At 41.2% G+C, this 21,078-nt stretch overlaps 2 protein-coding genes across 2 annotated transcripts in view; both read right to left on the reverse strand.

Moving 5' to 3' along the window:
- Nucleotides 1–42: 42 nt before the first annotated feature.
- Nucleotides 43–8,764, reverse strand: egr3 (early growth response 3). Its single transcript, XM_042488229.1, has 2 exons — nt 8,234–8,764; nt 43–5,582 (listed from the first exon to the last, which is right to left on the reverse strand). The coding sequence occupies exons 1-2, from the start codon at nt 8,385–8,387 to the stop codon at nt 4,504–4,506; spliced, it is 1,233 nt and encodes a 410-aa protein (XP_042344163.1). The 5' UTR covers nt 8,388–8,764; the 3' UTR covers nt 43–4,503.
- A 5,192-nt stretch (nt 8,765–13,956) lies between these two features.
- Nucleotides 13,957–21,078, reverse strand: part of LOC121944695 (phosphatidylethanolamine-binding protein 4) — a 62,654-nt gene continuing 55,532 nt past the window's right edge. The window contains exon 7 of the mRNA XM_042488584.1: nt 13,957–14,152. Coding sequence (XP_042344518.1) covers nt 14,061–14,152 — 92 coding nt within the window. The 3' untranslated portion in view covers nt 13,957–14,060. The remainder of the gene's footprint in view (nt 14,153–21,078) is intronic.

A 21,078-nucleotide genomic window follows, 5' to 3' on the forward strand; every position in this document is an offset into this window, starting at 1 on the left:
CAGGCGTGCGCGTGTTTAAGTAGAGACTCAAGGAACCTGAAGGCAAGTGATATTTTTCTTTATTCAAGTACTTACATAGAAATAACAAAACAATTGCATTACAACAAACTGAAGTGCCAAGTAAACAGGGGAGCATATCTCCCCATCACAAGGATATAGTAAAATTCATTTCAATATTCAGCTCATCATAAAAGGACCTTATTATAAGGTAATAAAACATGAAATAGGCTAAAGACATCCACAACATTTTAAACAAGACCCCTTGTTTTCTTAAAAAAAAAAAAGGAAAAAGAAAAAAGCCAACAGAACAGTTATCCCAGTGTGTGTTTTCAATTGTCTGTCTTGAATTGTTGTTAGGTTTATCCCATTTCACCCAATGTGAATTATTTTCATGCATAATAAAGAAATGAGCACCACCCACAGCATGTGAGGGTAGCACTTTGGAACATTTCCGTGCACATGCAAACATGAGGATATACTGTAATGAAAAGGAAACACAACACAACAGAAAACAGTGAGTACCGACTCCATCTGAACACCATAGTGTCACTGTTGACATCCACAAAATCCCTGAAGCCACCCTGTAGTCCATAAGATGACATGAGTAGCCTATAATATCTACACATTATTGAAATCTCTTTAAACATGAGTTGTTATTTTTTTTAAATCTTGTAATTATTAATTGTCACCAATGAGCCCAAGCCTATTGCCCTGCCTGAGGCCAACTTCACGGAGACTAAATCAAACAGCTAAACACAAACATTAGCACAAGGCTGCCTTCAACTGCAAGCAGGCTGAGGTCACATTTATGATTTGTTTCTCCTGTGGAGTTCTCATCTCATTATTGTTTTTGATCAGCCAACCCTGCAACCCAGTTTGGCACAAAGATGGCTGCTGATGTTGGCTCGGATCCAACATGGAGCAGAGAATGAGGATGAGGCAAATTCCAATTTCAGAGCGTTCAGCCGCCCACTTTTGGACAGTAAAACATAAAAACATAAAATAAATTATTCTTGAAGAAGCATTATTAAGAGGGGGTTGTTACTGAGTTTGTTTAACAGAGTAATTGACATATATCTATAGCATTCACACATTACACAGAGGGATTATTGTTCAGCAGAACATGGTGCAGCCTGTATTGTTGTTCAACCACCAAATTATACTGAAGGAGTGGGATGGAGGGGATCATATAAATTTTACAAAATCTATCTGTCCATTACAAAAGTGTCACAAAACAAAAGTGACAAACAGTGAGAGGATGTGACTGATGAAATATTGAGTTTGCAAAGTTGTAATTACATGGCTTCATTTAGACGTGGAAATAGTTTGGTGTAGTCTCTGCCTCACTCTGCATCGTTCCTCAACACAAAGCAAACATAAACACAGTTTTCTCTTGGAGGAGGTCACATTCTATGTTATAATTAAAAACATCCATTCTCACCAGCAATGTGTCAAATCAAGAGCACGCAAGAGCATCATTTTTGGTCAAATAAATTCAAAATGAGTCTATAATGAACAGTGTCTAACATTTAATTATTCTAGATAAACAGTTTGTATTTTCTTTCACCTCATATGCTTTAAATACTCTTTTGTGGTGATTCCATGAGGCTGTCCGCTACGCAACATTTACATTGGAGGCTATCACTCATAACAGGATTTAACCTGGCAAATCCCAATCTAATGTTTGAATTATCAAGTTAATTATCTGCGAACAGAGATGAGGAATGCTGCATAATATAATGTGCCAAAAGTTACATTTTCAGTTTATTAAATTGTGATTTCAGCTGAATTCATTGGATTACCCTCAGAAAAGTTTAATTTTGTTGACGACCATCCATGCAATAAAATTGTGTTTTTGCAATACAAAACTATTGATTTACAGCTAGATGTTACAGGGTGTGTGAATCTGAAAAAAAGTGCAAGGAGGTCTGTTCATTTAACCATGTAGATGAGTTGAGAAAAGACTCTCTGAGGCCAAATTAATTGGAAAATAAGTGGACCCTTGCCAGGAAGCTGAGCAGTGAAAACTGGTTGTTACAGGAAAGGGAAAGCATGGCCTTGGAAGCTCATTTCTGCATGCACTGTGTTCACTGTGGCACTGCTGTTCTGCACCTTTCTTTTGGCCTTTGCATTTGTCAGTCGATATTCTCTTTGATTCCAATTGCCATGTCTACTGACTGGTACAATGTGTTTTTTTCCAGCAGATAATGGTGTTTATATTTATTCACTGTTTCACACACTGCATACACTCCTTAATAGTCAGAGACGATAGCAAATGACCAGAAATATTGTCAGTCAAAGTAAATGGTGTGGAGATACTTATCTGACATTAAAGTGATAAACGCAAAGGATACAATTGGAAACTATTTTAGCACGTGGACAAGGTTATTATTACTCCACAAATTTTGCTTCATTGAGCCATAATGCAGTCTTTGAGGAAAAAAACATCCTGATTTAGAGAGATTAGTTTAAACAAAGAAAAAGCGATTATGCTGGCATCAGTAGTTTTATCGAATGTGGTCATTGCTGTGCATTTATCAATATTGTTACAAAACATCCCATTGAAACTAATGTAAGAGATGAGCCTAAACAAGATGTTTCAATAAATGACACTACATCTATTTCCTTTCATCAGGACAAATATCACTAAGGAATGTGAAAAATATTGGCAAAGCCCTGTAATGTATTTTGTATAAGACAGGATCCAGTCATTTAGTTTTGAATCTACAGCCAGTGTTTTCTATGTAATGGGAGAGATGTGTTAATTGAAATAAGTGATTGCAACTATAATGGAGATAAAATGTAAAAAAAATCTTGTTGTTTATTCAGAGAACACAATGGTGCTTCCTTAAACCAGATACCACTTTAAAACGTACAAATGGTGCAAATGCAATTATTCTTTTTTTTCTTTTCTGGAAGATAATATACCATATTTGGCACTATTGCAGTGCTCCCAAAAAAATCTGCAATGACCTATGACAGCAAAATATTCTGTATTATAACTACATTACTAAAAGCTTTAAGACACATTCCGCACAAGCATTCAGTCAATTGAAAGTTCTTGTTTATGCAGACATTTGTATATTTACATTGTGTGCATGAAGGCATGCACATATATGCACAATTTAATACTGTGTTATGGTGCATTTGACAATTGAGTACAAAAGTGAAACTTCTACTGTAGCTACCTGCATACATGTTTGTATACTGTACAAAAACAACAAGTCCTTAGTTTACAACTCAGTCTCTCCGTATTAGAAAAGATGTAAACATGGATTTGGAGATTTCAGTTTTTCTCTTTACCATATGCTGCTCATTGTTTGGTGATTTAAATCAAGTATTTTAGTCTTTTTACACTTTGAATCCTTCATGCAGCTTTGCGTTCATATACTGCTGGTTTGCAACCCAGTGTTATTTATATAAGTAGTTCACTCTGTCTAACTGTGCTCTTAGTTATTTTGATTTATGGTAGGTGGCATATGTCACAAATATATTGCATATAATTGCAGAACTCAAGAAAACTGAACAGTATTGGTGAGCTTTGAAAAATAAAAAGCAACAGAAATTAAAACTGGTAACACCACAGAAAGCCACCGTATAAAAAAGGCAACAAAAATACACAGTGTCTCTCAGTGACTACAAATAAATAAGTATTGGCAAAGGCATTGATTGCTGCAGGCATGTTTGTTTTATAAGAACATGTAACAGGACAAGACATCGGTTTGCTTTGTGTAACCCATTCAGTCATTATCTAGACTTCACCAAATTGTGCAGGTAAATCTAAATCTGAGAAACTGTGTTTGAATCTTTCCTTTGAATCCACATGTCTGCTATAAGCTGATATCACTGTTATGTTTGGCAAATGTCAGGCACAATAATAAGAACAAGGTTGGCTGTATCACCACAATACATTTGGCACATTCTTTTGAGAAAACAACATTCAAATAGAACATAAAAAAAAAACACGACACCTTAACGAAAACAACGAAAGGAGGTGCCACTAATAAGGTATCCATGACAGTACACAAATATAACCAATTGCACTTTTAAACAGCCTAATAAAAATAATGCATACAACCCAGACAACTCACCCTTTAACTAAACTCCCTTGTAATTTTGTCTGTTTTTGACTCCTATGATGGATTCTGGCTTCCTTCCAATTTAGAAATAGTCGATAAAAATTACAGAAGTGTATCCTATAGATAAACCTATAGATATACAGTGGCCTTGTGGACATAATGTGCCATTGTGCCCTTCTTTGTGTTGGCACTGTGTTACAGTAGCTGAGGCTCTGAGTTACTTGAAGGAGAAGGGCGTAGCAGCCTTTCCCCCTTCACTGAAACTAAAGGCATCCATCTCAAAATAGAAGGAAATGAAAAGAGCAGGGGACATAAAAGAGAGGAAAAAGTGTCACCTATTTATCTCATAGTGGACGTGATCCCTTCTTCCTAAGTCTCTTTATGGGGCATGGTGAGGGTCCAGTCCAAGTGCACGTAATGACGGTCATGACGTTCCCACCGTCGGCCCCCCACAGGAGCTGGGCGGCGAGCTGTGGCTCCCAGCTGCCCCACTGCTCTTGTCAGCTGGCTTCTTGTCCTTCTGTTTCAGATGAACCTTTGCGTGTCTCTTTCGCTCATCACTCCTGGCAAACTTGCGTCCACAGAACTCACAGGAGAAGGGTTTCTCGCCCGTGTGTGTGCGGATGTGTGTGGTCAGGTGGTCGCTCCGGCTGAAGGAGCGCATGCATATTCGGCACTGGAAAGGTTTGTGACCTGTGTGGATGCGAAGGTGACGTGTGAGCTCGTCTGAGCGTGAGAAACGTCTGTCACAGTTCTCCGCCGGACAGGCGTGCGGCCGTTCGTGGACCGGGGTTTTGCTGGGGCGGTTAGGGTACTTCCGTGGTCGGATGGGTTTGAGGGTGAGAGTTTGTGGCGGTGGGTGGTGCTGAGGAGGGTGTTGCTGCCCGCCGATGAAGCCTGGGTGAATCTGCTGCTTGTCTTTGAATGCCCTGATGGTCTCCAGGGGCGTGATAGGTGGAGGGTTGACTCGGATGGGGTCCATGGTCTGGAAGGGCTTGTGCTCCATCACGCCAACCTCCCCCTGATGATGGAAAAGGTTGTAGTCAGGGATCATGGAGAAAAGGCTGCCATCCATGGAGGCTTTGGATGTGGAGTGATAGTCATTGCCAGGGTAGGCTAGAGCCGTGCTAGTGGCTGGGCTGTGGTGGAAGGAGACCTGGTCCTGGTACAGGTCGCTGCAGGTGGAATAGGCAGGCAGTGGTGGACCATAAACCTGCTCCATGTCTGACGTCTGTCCGCCCATGCTGGCTGCGGAGGACGATGTCTGCGTCGTTACCGTGCCGGGTGATGGAGAAACGCCCAGGATCCCCGCGCTGACGAGACTGATGATATTGTTATCAGAGCACCAGCCAGAACCACCGATGCCACCTGACGGAGGAGTGTCAAAGGCGAACTTCCCAAGATATGTGACAGTCTGCCCGCTGCGGTTGGACTGGAAGCTGGATCCATACTGAATCTCTGCTGTGGCTTTCTCGCTTCCCATGCCCAGATCCATGATATTATCTAGATAAGAGCAAAGAAAAAACAGATATCATGAAGAAATCATCCACATGATTGCACAAATATGAATATGAAATGCAATCAGTTGGGAAGAAAAGCGTGCAAAAGTAATAATTTGGCACAAAAAAAGCCTAGAAAATTCACTTTGCCAAGCTATATGAACTTCAAGTGAGAGTCCTCGGTTTGTCCAAAATTCAGCTTTTCTGCATATCTCTGCAACAGTGTGCCAACAGGAGATCAAAAATAAAAGAAGTCCACTACAGTTCATACAGAAATGTGAGCGCTGTCAGACCTGTAAGTTAAGTGAGTGACTGCTGCATGTGAGACAGTGGTGTCTCTCTCTCTCAGATCCCACAAGCTCTCATAAATCAAGACCTAAACACCCCCTTTGATCCAGTCATTGTGTCCCTCAGGAGGACAGCCAAACTGAATGGCAAGATCTGATTTCTTTACAGCAGGGAGGATTATAAGGCAGACGGCACATCTATCACGCTCAGGGATTCAAAACACATTTGCAGCATAGAACATCTGCACATAACGGGGGTAAAAAAAAAAAAAAAAAAAAGTGTTTCCAATCCAATCTCTGCATTAGTGAGCTTAACAACATTTTCATAAAATTCCTTGATTTTTTAATTGTACAGAATCTTACACTTCACATCGAATATGCACACACACACTCGCACACACACATTTAACTTATTCAAAAGATGCCATAAAAAACATCACATGCAGATGTGCTTAATGGGGATACATTTATGTGCTGATCGTGCTCCGAGGGCTTAATGTGAGACATTTGAAAAGAATTCTTTCTTAAACAGAAGTCGAAATAGACGTCTTTTTTTTCATTTGCAGGAAAATCATACATAGGGGTGCTTAAATGTTCACTCCCAGTAATAGACAGTGTACAGCCTGCTGGATTTTGACTAAAGGCAAATCATAATAAAACAAACAAAAGCTAAATTATGTATATTGCATGATAACATTCAATACATGAGGTACAGGAACAATGACACCTGTGGCATTTTTTAGGAGGATATGACATTAAGAAAACAAACCTGAGCTCATATTAATGCGTTTTACTCAAAATCTTCAGTGTATTGGAGGTCATTTGAGCTGTGGGATACTTAGACAGAATGAGGTGTATGAAATAAAGTCATCACTCTTTTCCTATGGGTCAGTGTTGAAAGCACACTTGCTTTACCTTTAAAATTAGCTACAACATGCTACTTTAAAAATCTTTTTTGTCATTTGCCTAAAAATAACACACATGCAAAAACTACACAAATATAATTGTTTGATTTTGCAATGATAATTTCAGCAAGATCAGGCATGCTTAAAACTGCAACACACACCTGTGTTCTGTGGCATCTTTTTTTCCTGTTTCACTTGTTAAAATAAATTCAGTGAAGGGGTCACATAAAATACATTTTATTGCCGTGTTTACAGAAAAATGACAAATGTGTGTCACTTAGATTTAATCCACTTATTTAAAAAAAATCAAGTGCACTATATTTATAAGATCTGGCGCTGGGATAATTGATTGACGCACAGTTCTTGAGAGGAAAATACGTCGGGTTAAATATAAACTGAGGTGTTGTTTTTATTTGTTATATAAAAAAAACTTCGACATTAAAAAATAATCATGAACAATGTTCGACAAGGTAAATTGTGATCAGTGCATCACGTGGAGATCTGAGACACACAAGGAATTTAGTATATTTCGTGCAGCATTGACCCATCACCTCAGAAGGTGAGCCTGTACAATTAGTGATTGATTTAATGCCAACACCGAGCCAACAAACAAGTCATCTGTATGTAGGCGTCTGAATTAATCAGAAATATACCTTAATCTGGACTATGCAATAAATCAATCAATATCACCGGCCTCGCAATTTAGTGACTAAGACGGTTCAGGGGCCCTGCGTCCAAACATGTTTCACATAGAGGAAAAGCGCACACACGCCTACTAAAATCCAATCTGTGAATGAAAGTCATTGTCTAAAGTAGTTGACCCATCTTTGCGGGTGCATGTTTGATTATTAAATCAGTGGCGTTTGTAGTTTGACCACATTAATTAGGCACATTTTCTCATAACACGCGGGTTTCAGTTTCAGTCGGGAACCGTTTACGTTTTACGTGGAGTTTGCATAAAACAGCAATTTTTTCCCACAGCCGTTCGTGAGACATTTCCCCAAACACGCGTCAGCTTTGTGAAATGAAAATCACTATAGATTTATAGATTTGCTGAAATGTAATATTTTGTACGGTGATTTGACAGAAAGAGAAAAAAGTTTTGACAAAAGCTCAATTGTTTTTTTCACGTTGCGTTTGAGATCCTAACATTTCGGCTACGGGCACGGGCAGAATAAAAAAAAAAGAAGAAGAAAGAAGCTAAAAAAAAACAAACAAACAAACATGGCCGAGCTGAAAGTCACTCATTTTTAAGTTGTATCTAATTCGTAGTGGGTTGTGTTACACCTGACCCCGACAAAAGTATTGAGTACGGGAGTGTTTCTTTGTGCGCAGCAGCCAGAGCGCAAACAGGTGCTCCGAGCCCCAAGACAACTGTTGCCCTTCGCGCACATCGGCAGTTTAAACTACTTTAATCAAACACACACAAAAGCACAGGGAAAAAAGTAGATGAAAAATCTTACCTGTGTTCATCTGTGAATAGTGGTTAATAGATTCCGTACTGGTGAAAATATTCATAGACGTCGGGATGTCCTCTTCTGGGTACAGACTGTCAGGGATCGTGTTTATTAAACTGCTCATCGTAAGAGGGAGCTTCTCCGCTAGTTTCCCTGTCATAGCAGTTATGTTCAGTCCGACATTTATAAAAAGGACAACGCGCAGGTATCCAAGTACACACACAAAAAACAGCGGGTGTTCTCAAAGTGGAAAACACAGGTGTGGATCAGGCGTGTTGAAAAAAAAAAGAGGAGAGAGGGATGGATCCTGTTGCTGTAGCTATCCAAGTATCCCGCGGAGGACGAGCAGCGCTGGTTATCTCCTCCTGTGTGATCACAGGCTACTGTTGTTATTAATCTGATCACTGTGGAAGCTGATGGGCTGCTTGTGGGGGAATTTGAAGTCTGTGAATCAGTGGAGGAGGAGGTGGTGGTGTTGGTTGCACAAGAGCGGCTCTACTTGCTCTATTGGAGCTGGATAGGGGACTCCAGTCTGCCTGTATTAAATAGGGGGATGGAACATTTGCGTGACGTAGATGACCATATATGGACAGAGCGCCCAGCGCCCAGGCTCTCCGCGCGTCAGTCTGTGGAAACTACAGCGGAGGCAAAAGGCTCCGATAGATAGATAGTGGCTACAAAGTTTACAAATCTACACGGCACCTCAAGCCGCGTCCTTCTTCGGGATGAGCTTCTCCTCTGTTCCTATCCCTGTGGAAAACATTAGTGATTCAACGTTATCTTTATTTGTGAAGTCTATAATGGACTACCAGGCACACTGGGAGCTTATGATGCAGCTGTGTTTGTGTGTGAGAGACAGAGTGTGTTGTGGCTCTAAAAAAGATTATTTATGTTACCAGTCAGGCCCACACACCGTTTTGTTCAAATGATCAAATGCTAGATGATGTGTCTTTGTTTGCACTTATTTCAAACTAGCCTATTTTTCTCCAAATCATAAACAGAAACAGGTCTGTGGATAGTCTCCTGGTGAACGTGCCCTCACTTTGTGCCGTCCTGTATTGCAGAACACTAATTCAAGCCTCCTGTTCATGCAGCAACACTTACAAAGACAGTAATTGGCGGAGTTAATCGCTTGTAAATATTGCAAGCGCGTTGTAAATCCTCAACAGGCTTGCTTTGACTTGGAGCCCAAGTGACCGCTTAAGTGGAAACTCCAAATAAGGCAGTGTCCGGCCCCGCCCCTTCGTGTCTCTATTTGGACATGTGAGTTCCGGGTGAAGCAGAAGTGGAAAAGTGATCGGAAGCCACAGACGCTCAAAGAGATGTCAGTGGACAAAGCGTCATGGCTCGCTTTTCACCAATTTGCCAACTTGTGAAAAAAAATACCCACAGTGGTTGACTTATAATGTTTCAGAAATACCCCCCTTATGATTTAATTCGTTAGACAAAAATCTAAGAATAACTGGAAACCTTTGGGGTCATTCACTGCTTTCATATCACCTTCACATCATAGCTTCTGCACTCCCTAATTTATAGTTTAGTTTAGTTTAGTTTTAGTATGCTATGAACTTTAGCTATTTCCTGCTGTAGCTGTAAATTCATATAACACACAGGCCTTTGCAAGAATTCACAGAAAATATTGAATGAAATGTCACTGCCTGAATATTCAGACCTGAGAAATTAATAGTACCTCAATGAACCAGAAGTGTAAACACAGTGTGTGGGAGAATTAGTCTGAATCATGCTCTGTGTTTAGGGGGCTTACACAAACAGAGCAGCCAGTGATCTTGTGTGTCTCATTACCACAGGCAAGTCCTTCATGTGTATGTCTGTGTGTGTGTGTGTGAGAGTGTGTGTGTTTTATGAGCAGCATGTCATACCAGCGGGCAGAGCAGAGTCTTCTCAGGGCCTCTCGTTCACTCTTGTGCACCTTGAATCAACAGAATGTACAACAATGATCCTGATGGACTTGGTTCAACATTCAACAGCCTTGCGCCAGGACAAACATAGGTTTTTTTAAAATGTAAATTTACTCATCTGCCTCATACTGACTCACTCCCTAAACTGGTTCTCTGTGTCACTTTTTGCACATTGTTCCAGGTCAAAAGGCAACTCAAATTTAATTTGTCATGTACTGAGCTCTAAAGAGTTAAAGCTAAAAGTTACAAATGTCTGCATAATAACTGAATTGGTGATTTTATGCTGATATTTGATGTCCCTGTTTTCAATTTGTGATACAATAACTGTCAAATCGCAACTGAATTTAGTTTTACATATATTAAGAGGCTATTAATAATGTGTTACATATTGATTTAAAATATACTATATGCCTGTACAAACAAACTTTGGATGGGAGAAGTTCTAGACCTTATGAAAAGTTTAATTTCTAACATGCAAAATGCTTCAGAAACAGAGGAACATTAAATTGTTAAATGGTCAAATACCACCTGAAATGATTTAAACAACAAATACCACTCCTTTGGAGAATAAACAACATAACATATTAATCCAACCCTAATTACTGCATAATAAACAACACAGGAATGTATTAGATAAACATGGTTTGGACTAATTAACATGAGAGCCTGGCAGTATAATGTAATGCATGAAAAATGCCATGACCTATGGCATCATACATGACACAGATTGCACATCAGGAATATTTTAAGCCTTTAAAATTCTAAAGTATTTCTTGCAGGGATAAAGAATTAGATTGTCTGCTGTTCCTGTTATTTTGTTCAGCCCATGATCACAGGTTGATCATCGCATTGCTATCGTGTTTACAAATGTAATACAAATCGAATCCCCTCAGGTCAGATTGAGGACTTTCTGGTGTCTCTCCTCGGGGGAAGCATTTGTGTGGCTCTGTGGTTGGAAAGTTGGCCAGCCCAGCTGGAACACCTACCTGTTGCAGGCTTATTTCCTCGACTGTGAGCTGGGTCACATGGGGCTGGCTTGCAGTGTTTGTCAACGGCGTTAGATCTCTTTGACTGCGGCTCCTTTGCATATGGGGATTCCATGGAAGTACAGGCTCATTTTAAAGCACAGTGGAAAACTGCCCAGGCACTGTGGATATATAAGCAAATTAGTTTTGTTTTTTCCAGGCTTAATGGGGAAGACTACAACTGTTGTTCCTTGCTGTTAGTTAGAGATCTGGAAAGATAAAATGTTTCTTATCATATCAACAGTAACTGTACATCTCTTTTTGGTACACTGCAAAAGCCTCCGTTATTACAATGATTGAATACATGGTGAAGCACATGAGAAATATTTTCTATTTATTAGGCTGACCAATCTGCAGGAAATGTTGCTCTAATAAGTAAATGACCCCAAAAAGACAAATCTCCAAGAACTAACAGCCTTTCATTTAACAACATTTGTATCAATTCAAACAGCGGATAATCTCTGTTTTCAATGAAGTTAACGTTAGAGTAACACACTTTTCACAAAACAGCACGCTTGACTACAAAACTGTAATAGTTACACATTTCTGAGGAGCAGATGATTAAAATGTGCAGAAGCTATTTGTTGCATTTTCACCATCACATTATCCATATCCATCCAGGCATGTTTATTCAGTTTCCTATTACGCCTAGCACTTTGCAATAGTTCATATTGAACATCATTAAGCTTCTACTCGATCACTGCTATCTGTCTGGGTATGTGCGAAGTTTTCACAGTCAGTTGGAGACAAAAACATGCATGTAAGACACAAGGCTATCAGATACCTTTGTGATAATGTTTAAGGGCCAAAAGGTTGCTGGTGGCAGATTTTGGCGAAGAAGAGCGTTTAAGTAAAGTTTGAGAATAAAGTTTATTCAAATGAATTCCTCTACACTGAATCTCTGCAGTCAGATTTGCTGAACAATACCAGTGTGTTGGGGGGGGGGGGGGGACAAACACACAGAAAATACGTGTGCAAAGTGGTCAGCCATACTGTACTGTTGACATGCACTGAGCAGATGTCACACTCAAATCCATTTCTCCACTGCTCACAACTGGTGATGAACTGCAGGATGTCCCCAGTTGAAATAAATCTTCAGCACTTCTTCAGCAGCAGTGAGAAAACAAGAATGGAGACTCAAGTCAGCATGCATATTAGATCACTTAGTGCCGGTTAGGCAATTGAATTGATTATACAAATTCCTTTTAATTAATGTAAGTTTGAATAAATTAAGAAAATATTAAATGCCTTTGCCATATCATCAGGGGATCTGATAAGTTGTTTTTTTTTTCCAGAGAAGGCAATATACTGTGCACCAATGAAGTACAGCTGTCAGTTTTTCTTAATCAGAATTTTTCAACTCTCCTGACATTTGGAGTAAAAATAAACACATTCAAGGAAGCTGAGTGGCAAAACCCAGCTGTTTTGGCAGGATATCTCCGAGATATAGAGAAAAAAAAATGCACAGTGTATTTGGAAGTACAAATCTTGGCATTTCAATGGTGTACTGATGGATTCAAGTAGGTGGTTTTTGGAAGAATGCTCTCCCACTTGGCATGCCTCACAATGAGTGTGGAATTATACTCCACTTGCCAATTGTTAAAAATGTGATTTCATAAGTCAAATAAGATGGGTAAATCAAGGTCAAGTGCGATATTCCAACTGACAGATACTTAACATTTGTTCAAAAGCAACGGACTGTCTGACTAACTGTGTGCTTATGTGCATTGTTTTGGTTGTTTTGTTTGTGGACGTGGCTGCTTTGACTGCTAAGTCGGGGAAGCAAACAAAGCAGATGCAGGACATTTTGATCAATGATCTCCCAGAGTTCATGGAGAGGGCACATAGGGGTTTACCAAGGCTGGCTTAACCACCAAAGGAACAAAAACCTCCATTACCTACTCCTGCCTAGCCCACTGATGAGACACCAAATTAGGGTCAATGAAACCACCAACTAAAGATTGATCATCAGAACATCAAAGTCCCTCATGTAAATCCAGCCTTTTCCAGACATCTGGGGTATTGATACAAACCCCTCCCAGAGGAGAGTTGCTGGTTAGAAACCAATATTCCTCATGGGGGGTACTCTGACCCACCCTCTACAAAGACCCAGGAAGTCAGAAAAGTATCTTCTCGTGGAAGGGTTGAAAAGTTTATCCGTACCATCCTCTACAGACCAGCCAGGTAGGCCTCTTATGCAACTGTCCAAAGTTCAAAACGGGTTCAACGTCCCAAAGTTACATTCAAGGACACTCCAACATGTGTTCGAGCTGCTTTACTTTGAAAAAAATCAATCAACGATCTGAAATCACCTAAATGTTTCCAACTGGGGTGAAAGTGGTCAATGGAAATATGATAAACAATTACACAAACAGCAAGTTCCCTCCACCCGCCACACCACAGGCCCTGCGGCCCCTCCCCCCTGTCCTGTCACTCTGTGGAGTATTTTGGTTCAAGTTCCACTGCAGCATCCGGCTGTGTTGCGGTCTCGGTTTCACCTCCCACTTCCTTTTTTTGGCCCTGACGTGTTTCCGTGCCTGAATTAGAATAAACTCTTTCCATACTGAGTTGTGATATCAGGGCCGTCTTCCTTCTCTTGTCGACAGTGTTCGGAAACTAATAAGAAATCCCCAGTGAGGTCAAAATCTATCTCCCAAATCCTTCGCTCTGAACCACGTGACAGAGATACGGGGCAACATCAAAACCTTGTAGCTGGTGTAACACAAAGAGGAAATCTCTTTCTAACTCAAAGATAAGATAGAGGCAAAGAGAGGCTGACCAGCTGTAAGCTTTGAAGAACTGATGCTGTTTAATTCAAGGAAAGTGGGGAAACATTTTGTTTTATATTGTTGTACTGACAGATTCTTGTTTCAGACATCTGAACATCCTTCAGTCTTTGTAGTTTTGGGTGAGAAACTGCAGAGTGGCCACAGGCTTTCCCAGATAAAACCTCTTGACGAAGGCCTGAAGATCCCATTTACCTGTGAGAGCAGGATGACACATGAACACAGAGATGTTGTAGGATTCACACATATTTGGAAATGAAATGTGCTTAAAACTCAAGTTTGTTTTGAGGCTGATTCAAGACTGTTTTTGCAGATAGACAGAAATGAGTTAAAGCCGTTAAATTTCACAAGTTCTTGGACAACATGTTTTCATCCCAACAATATCCAGCATAAATTTAGTACACTCTGAGTGCAATCTCTGGTGCATTACACGAGTATTTCTCATGACCGCTCGGTCCATGTTTAAGGGATCTGAGGCCTAACTGAGCAGCACATGGCTCTGGGATGTGAGTCACTGAGAACAGCACTGCTGAAAATAAAACATGTTGCTGTAATGATGGAGGTGGGAACGCAAGGACGTATTGGCAAGAAGATATGATTCAATCGCCTGGACTGTTTTTTTTTCTTCCCTCCCCTTTTAAACAAACACCAGACGGCCATCCGGCTGGTATGACAATATCACTTCTTAGATTTTGACAACCGCTGATTCCCTGCAGCTTCCCCTCCCTTTAAAAAAAAAAAAAAAAAGACAAATTCACAATTATTATTCCAAGGCAACAAAACCCTGTGTGCTTAAAACTTGCAAACTTCAACAGATTCTGGAGAGCGCGAGTGTCTGTCGGTCTGTCTGTCTGCGTCTTCACGTGTTTGGGTATACATACGACAATGGCGTGCTCCGCAATCCAGGGAATCGCTGACATTCTGGTATTTCCGTATGTGAAGAAATTGCATTAACAGCTGCTCAAGAATAGCCTAGGAAAGTTAATCTTTTGTAAAGAAAGCCAACTACTGAAATGGTCCAAATCTGTAGAGAGAGCGGTCTCGCAGTCAGGGGTTGAGTCTGACTCTGCCTGGATAGAAACGTTACTGCTTTTCACCTTTCGCTGCAGCTGCTTTACAGGCCTTCACTGTGGCTGTTTTCGCCATCAGGGAGCCACATTTTGTATCCTGCGGCATCGTGGAGGAGATCTGGGAGAAGGAATACACTTTGCCACTGCCACGCACATCAAGTGCACTCACCTCCCATCAATGCAGAAACAAATCAGAGGGAGTCATTTACATTTCAGACAAAATGTCTTACTCGAAGCTAAGATTTTTCAGGCTATATTCAGAATATATTTAACTCCTAACTAGTCCTAAAGTATTTATTTACACCTGTCTGAACTGGAAAGTCTCAATATTACTACATTATTGCTCTGCTATTTTTTTACCCATCCTGATCCTCCCTACATGTTTAGCTTATGAGCCTGACACCTCAGTGTGTCCGTGTTTGCCACGAGGTCAGGTCAGGGTCTGAGCTCAGCTGGGGAAGATGATGAATAATAACTGGAAGATGAGCAGATGAGTACCTGAAGCTTGCCAAGTCCCCTCTGTGAATGAGGATTGCCTGCAGAAAGGACTCCAATAATCAAGTGAGGGCAATGGAGTCAAGTGACCTGCCTGTATGATAGGGCATGGCCCCGGTGGCCCCTCTGGCCTATGCTTCAGTGGGAGATAATGCACCGCCTCTGCAGATCCCCAAATTCCCCTGCATGTCCAGAACAAGGTCCCTCACCCCTTAGAGGTAGCACCTTAAAGCCAGCTGAGAGGTGAGGCAACAAACTTTTACCCTGAATATAGGAATGTAGTCTGCGAGTCACATGGCAGATTTGACTCTCATGACAGTCAAACTTTCTTTTTCCTTTTTATGGAGAGAACCTGCCATTTTGTGCAACATTTCCTCTAACGTAGAATGTCACACTGAAGATCATTTTATAGTAGACTAACGATCAGACGGAGAGTCAAAACCAGGCGCTGCTTGTAAGGCTTTACAAACATAATCCTGTCTAAAGCTGTGCAATCATTGGGCGCAATCCAAAGTGAGGCAAATTCACAATATCTGGTGCTATCACGCTGGCTGGTACCCTGCAAATGCCTAGACTTACAAGTGACCTTAAAATAGGCTGGTGTCTGTTTGTAGTGCAGAGACGTGTTTCTGCCTCTCCCATCTGCCTGCTCATGGAAAGGACAGATAGTGTGGGACCTGAGGGCGATGTTAAAGTCTTCCTGCCTCCCCTTTTGTTTCCACCTTGCTTCTCCGTCTGGGTATGGCAGGAAGATCAGGACTGCTGTGAGGTGACACAGAACTGCTACATTTAGTGGTGTGGGCGGTGTCCCTGTTAAACCTCTTATAGTGTCTCGAAAATACTCAAAACCAAGTGATCCTGTTCATCGCAGTCGAGTAAGAGGAGCCATATCAGGGGAAGAGCTTTACTGAGCTTTAGAATATAACATTGACAGTCAAAACAACGTTATCCTGATATCATGAGGGGGAAATTATTTGTGGATGTTGGAGGTCAGGGGTCAGACACAGAGCAGTGCCTCTGGAGCAGTGATGTGTCTCGCTCAGAGATGCTTCTGCAGGGCAGATTTGACTGCTGCGGAGGGACCTGGGTCGATGGAACGGTGTCACACTGTTTGGCTGCCGATCGCAGCTCACAGCCTGCTGTCAATATAGCAGCCTGCATTGTTATCAAATGCTGTCACCTTGCCGGGGACTGAATATTCAATCTTAAAGGGATATGTTGCACGTTGAATTATATATGGGTAGTATTCTTAAACTTTCACATTGCAGGGAATAAATGAATGACTAAATTAATGGATAAATAAATGACCAAAACAATGAATCAGTAATCAGAATAGTTGGTGTTTAGTTTTCTGTCGATAAAATAATTGATTAATCAACTAATTGTTTCAGCTACTAGAACTGATGGTTATTATCTCTGTCAGCCGTAAGCCTGGAGGGCATCATGTGTTAGGTTGTGCGCGCCTGCTGAGTTTGAGTATCTCTGTCCAAAACAAATCTCGCAAACTAATCAGCGTATTATTTTGTGTGCACATTTATGACTGTAAGCTCATGGTTGCTGTGTTACTGCCTGTTCTATAATGCCACTGACTGCTGAAACCTCACTCCTCTCTGCAGACCAATACAGCCAAGTCTTCTGGAAATCAGCTTGGCTAAACACAAGACTTGATCTGCAGTAGGCCACATTTTGGCCTCTGTTGTGGCTCAAACACTGACATCCATAAGAAAGTCTCATTTAGAACTAGAACATCTGCAGATTAATTTTATACCCTTTATGTTACAATCCACTAAAGTTAAGCATGATAAGAGGTGAATTGCTCCATGTTTTTGTTATCTTCTCCACCTTCACTGTAATGGAGCTTGGAGGGACAATTCCACCATGCTGCGAAGCTATTTGTGGTCCAGCTGCTATGCCTAGACCGTTTTTCTTCCCCTTTGCTACACTGCAGGAGCGTTTCAGAAGCAGAGCATTTCGCCTGCCCGATTTTACAGACTTGCAGATTTGAATAATTTTGCCATTTTTCCTATTTGTACTTCTACCATAAGTGAAAAGGCTGCATAGTTAAATTATTTCCCTTATTTTGATTGTGTTTGTTGTTGTCATTTCCTATTTTGTTGTGCTGTCTCTTACAGGCAAAGTTAATACTGGTAAAAGTCCAGTTATGAATGGCATGGATCAAAGATTTGTGGCTGTGTTATACTTAGGCAATCAAAAATACATAAATCCTCATAAGTTTATTGTACCTTCGTTTATTCACTTACAAGACTTGTCTAGAGTGGCCGTGATCAGCTCATGCAGCCAGAACGCAGCCACCCAGAGAAGATCTGGACTCTACTGAGGGCACCTCATTATTTTCTTGAAAATGCTCAAAAAAAATTCCTATAGTCAAAAGCATTATCATCAAATTTAATATTTTGTCCTTCCAGCAGTCCAAAACCAAAGTTAGGACACATGACAAAGAAAAGCAGCAAACCTAATTATCAAATGGGGAATATTTGGCATTTTTTTCCTGAAAAAATTATTTAAATGATTCATCGATTTATTTCTGTGGTTGAACTAATTGATTAATTGTTTTAGTTCTTCCTTGATTTAGGATGAGGGGAGTTGAGGAAGAATCTAGAAACTTCTACCTCGAACCCGACAAGCATCTGTTAAAAAAGAAAAAAAACAAAAAACAACAACAACAAAAAAAAAAAACACACATCCAGCCAAAATTCAAAACGTCAAAGTGTTCCTTTAAGGCAGCCGACTCCTGGCTGAAACTCAGGCCTGCTGTAGCAACCAAATCCTGGCTCTCTTGACTCCACGCAGCTCTGATTAATGGTAGAGGCTGTGGGTGGGTGGTAGACATGGATCTGCCCATTACCACACTGCAACATTGCAAATGGCTTCAATTACTGTGGAGTGTGCTGAGCTGGCAGTAGGGGCTCTAGGAAGCAAGATGAGCAACGTGCACCATCCAGCAGCTAACTCTGCTGTGATCCATTCATTCACACAACATACTCATCGCGTACATCCTCTGCCTTGTAATTTACTACGAAAAAACTGAGGAAAGAAAGACTTGGGCTGATTAATTTTTAATTTTTGACATTAACTTTAATTTTCAGCCGATAATTCTGATGCTGTCTTCCTGGTGATCATCACAGTTTTTGTTTGTGATCAATCTGCAGCTGAGGGGGCAGTCAGGAGACAGGGGGCTGGATGTGTAAACAGTGCAACCTAATGTGTAGGCTGAAACAACACTAGATGGCCTCTCACAAGGCCTCAGTTTCCCTGCTCGGGAAATGCTAGCACTGTTTCCCTTGACAAACTGACTCGGCGGCACTAAACAGTAGCAGGACATATTGAGGGCTTGCCAAGTGGCTGACAAGTATCACGAGGGCCTGTGTGCCCACGCCTGCCCCCCACCCTGGCACAGGGGCAGCTCTAGTCAGGGACAGCCTTCCTGAGCCAGAGCGGAGGGGATTCCCTACGATCACGCCCCTGTGCCCGGTGCCAAGAGCGCAGCCCCCCTGTAGTTCCTTGTATAACAAACCAGCTGTCTCCATCAGTTCACTGACCCACATTCATAACCTTATCACAGGAGGCACACCAGACTCCCACGGTTCCGCACAACAGCCCTGCTCCACCTCTCATTGTGCACCCCCTTTACTACTTAAGTGATGGTCAGAGATGAAAAGAAAAAAGACGACAAATTTGCGATAAAATTGAGTCAATGACTGCGCTACTGGAAGTGGAAAACGATCATTAGGAGTCTCCCACCCACGACTAAATGCTCTCCCTTTGCAAATCACATCAATTAATGTCATGGGCTATGAAAAATGCTCTCTGTGTCATACCACATGGAGGGAGGACAGACGCTAATAAGTGAACATACTTCACGGAGGAGGTGGGGAGACATGGGATTCCCTCCGTTCCTCTTGTTTGTGCGGGAATACTGCGCTCGTGGCCAAGTGGAGGCCAACAATAACACAGCAGGTACACCACTGAACTCAACCAAACCAATAACGACTGTAAAATTGAATATTTTTCTTTTCATATGCCATGACTGCGCTTTCATTCTTAACATGTCACGCAGCTTCTATTTCCATTATTACCCTCTTTACAAGCGCAGTTATCCTCTCCAGAACTGACCCATCAAATGAGACATTTGATTATCCAAGAGTGAATTCCTTAATTTCATTTCCCTTGAATAGAGAGAACAGTTTGCGGGAGAAAGGAAGTGCAACAGCGTGAGTTAAACTCATCCAGCAGATTAAGGATGGGTGGATCCACTCAGTTCAATCGCTTCATAATGTGGGGGCAACTACTGTATAAGAAAATAAGGATGCTCCAGTTTGTTTTGTACAAAAAAATATATTAAAATATTCTAAATAGCAGGCTATTATTCATGCTACAACTTCTTCAGCTTAACTAATTCTGACACGGTGAATACCCAAACAATACCTCCCCAAATGTGAGTTTGGATACGTAAAATACTCCAAAGTACATCTCTTTCGACATTTCATTTTCCAGAGGTTTCAACATCAAACAGACTTCAGCCTAATATGCCTGGATTGTTTGCTGACATAGCTGTCAAAACTTCAAACAGAAGAGACTGGCAGCTCCACTTGTTCACGGCCGCAGTGCTTGAAGTCTCAAACCGCCCTGATCTCCCCTCAAATCACTGGCTGTGACCCGAGTAGAACAGACAGACGGGCACGCCTCCTGTGAGGTACCGCACTGTACATCCAAGTGCAGTTGCCCACCTCCAAGAGACTTTTCTTCAGGGGGAGGAAAAGTCAGAAAACCTCAAGTATAAACAAAACAACTCTGCTTTTTTCAAGACTGTTGTCTTCTGAGAGACAAACGTAGAAATTGATCTGGCAATCACATCAACGATAATCGAGGTTGTAAGTTAATGTACACTGCTGGTGTGTACTGACATGGTTGATAAGGATTTTAGGTTTTAGTGAAGGATAATGAGACGTGGTCAGGCAGACTCGTGCAGGTGTGCGTGGGAGCCAACAATACTTGTCTTGACCCCGCAGGCATTAAAACTGCAGCAGACTTACTCACTAACCTCATTAACATTTCCCTTGTTAAGTTCAAGCAGTCGGAGAAAATCATCTTTCTAAAGCAATTGTAAAGGCTTCGATTAAATGTTCATAATTGTCTGCGAATTACACCTAATAACATGTGTCCTCTGACAACACAGCCACAGACCAAAACCTGGGCTTAAAGGTGGTGCGATGGTGTCTGGCTGCAGTGTCTTGGGAAATTATATAATAAATCAAATCACTAATAATAGCAGCTTCAGCAGTGTCTCGGTTTGTTGAAACCTAATATGGAGACATTTCACCCGAAATAAAGGATTAAGCCCACTCAAATGAGGCAATACCTAAATCAATCTAATGTTGTCAAATGACACAAGATACTCCTGTATGTCAGGAAACAGAATAATCTGCTTACTAATGCTTAAAAAAACACCTGCAATTGCCTGTATTACTTCCTATGTCACAAAACCTATAACCACAAACCTATACTGTGGTTAATTTGAGAAGAAATGTTTGGGCC

Source organism: Plectropomus leopardus, chromosome 6 (genome assembly GCF_008729295.1).
Source record: "Plectropomus leopardus isolate mb chromosome 6, YSFRI_Pleo_2.0, whole genome shotgun sequence".
Taxonomy (NCBI): Eukaryota; Metazoa; Chordata; class Actinopteri; order Perciformes; family Serranidae; genus Plectropomus; species Plectropomus leopardus.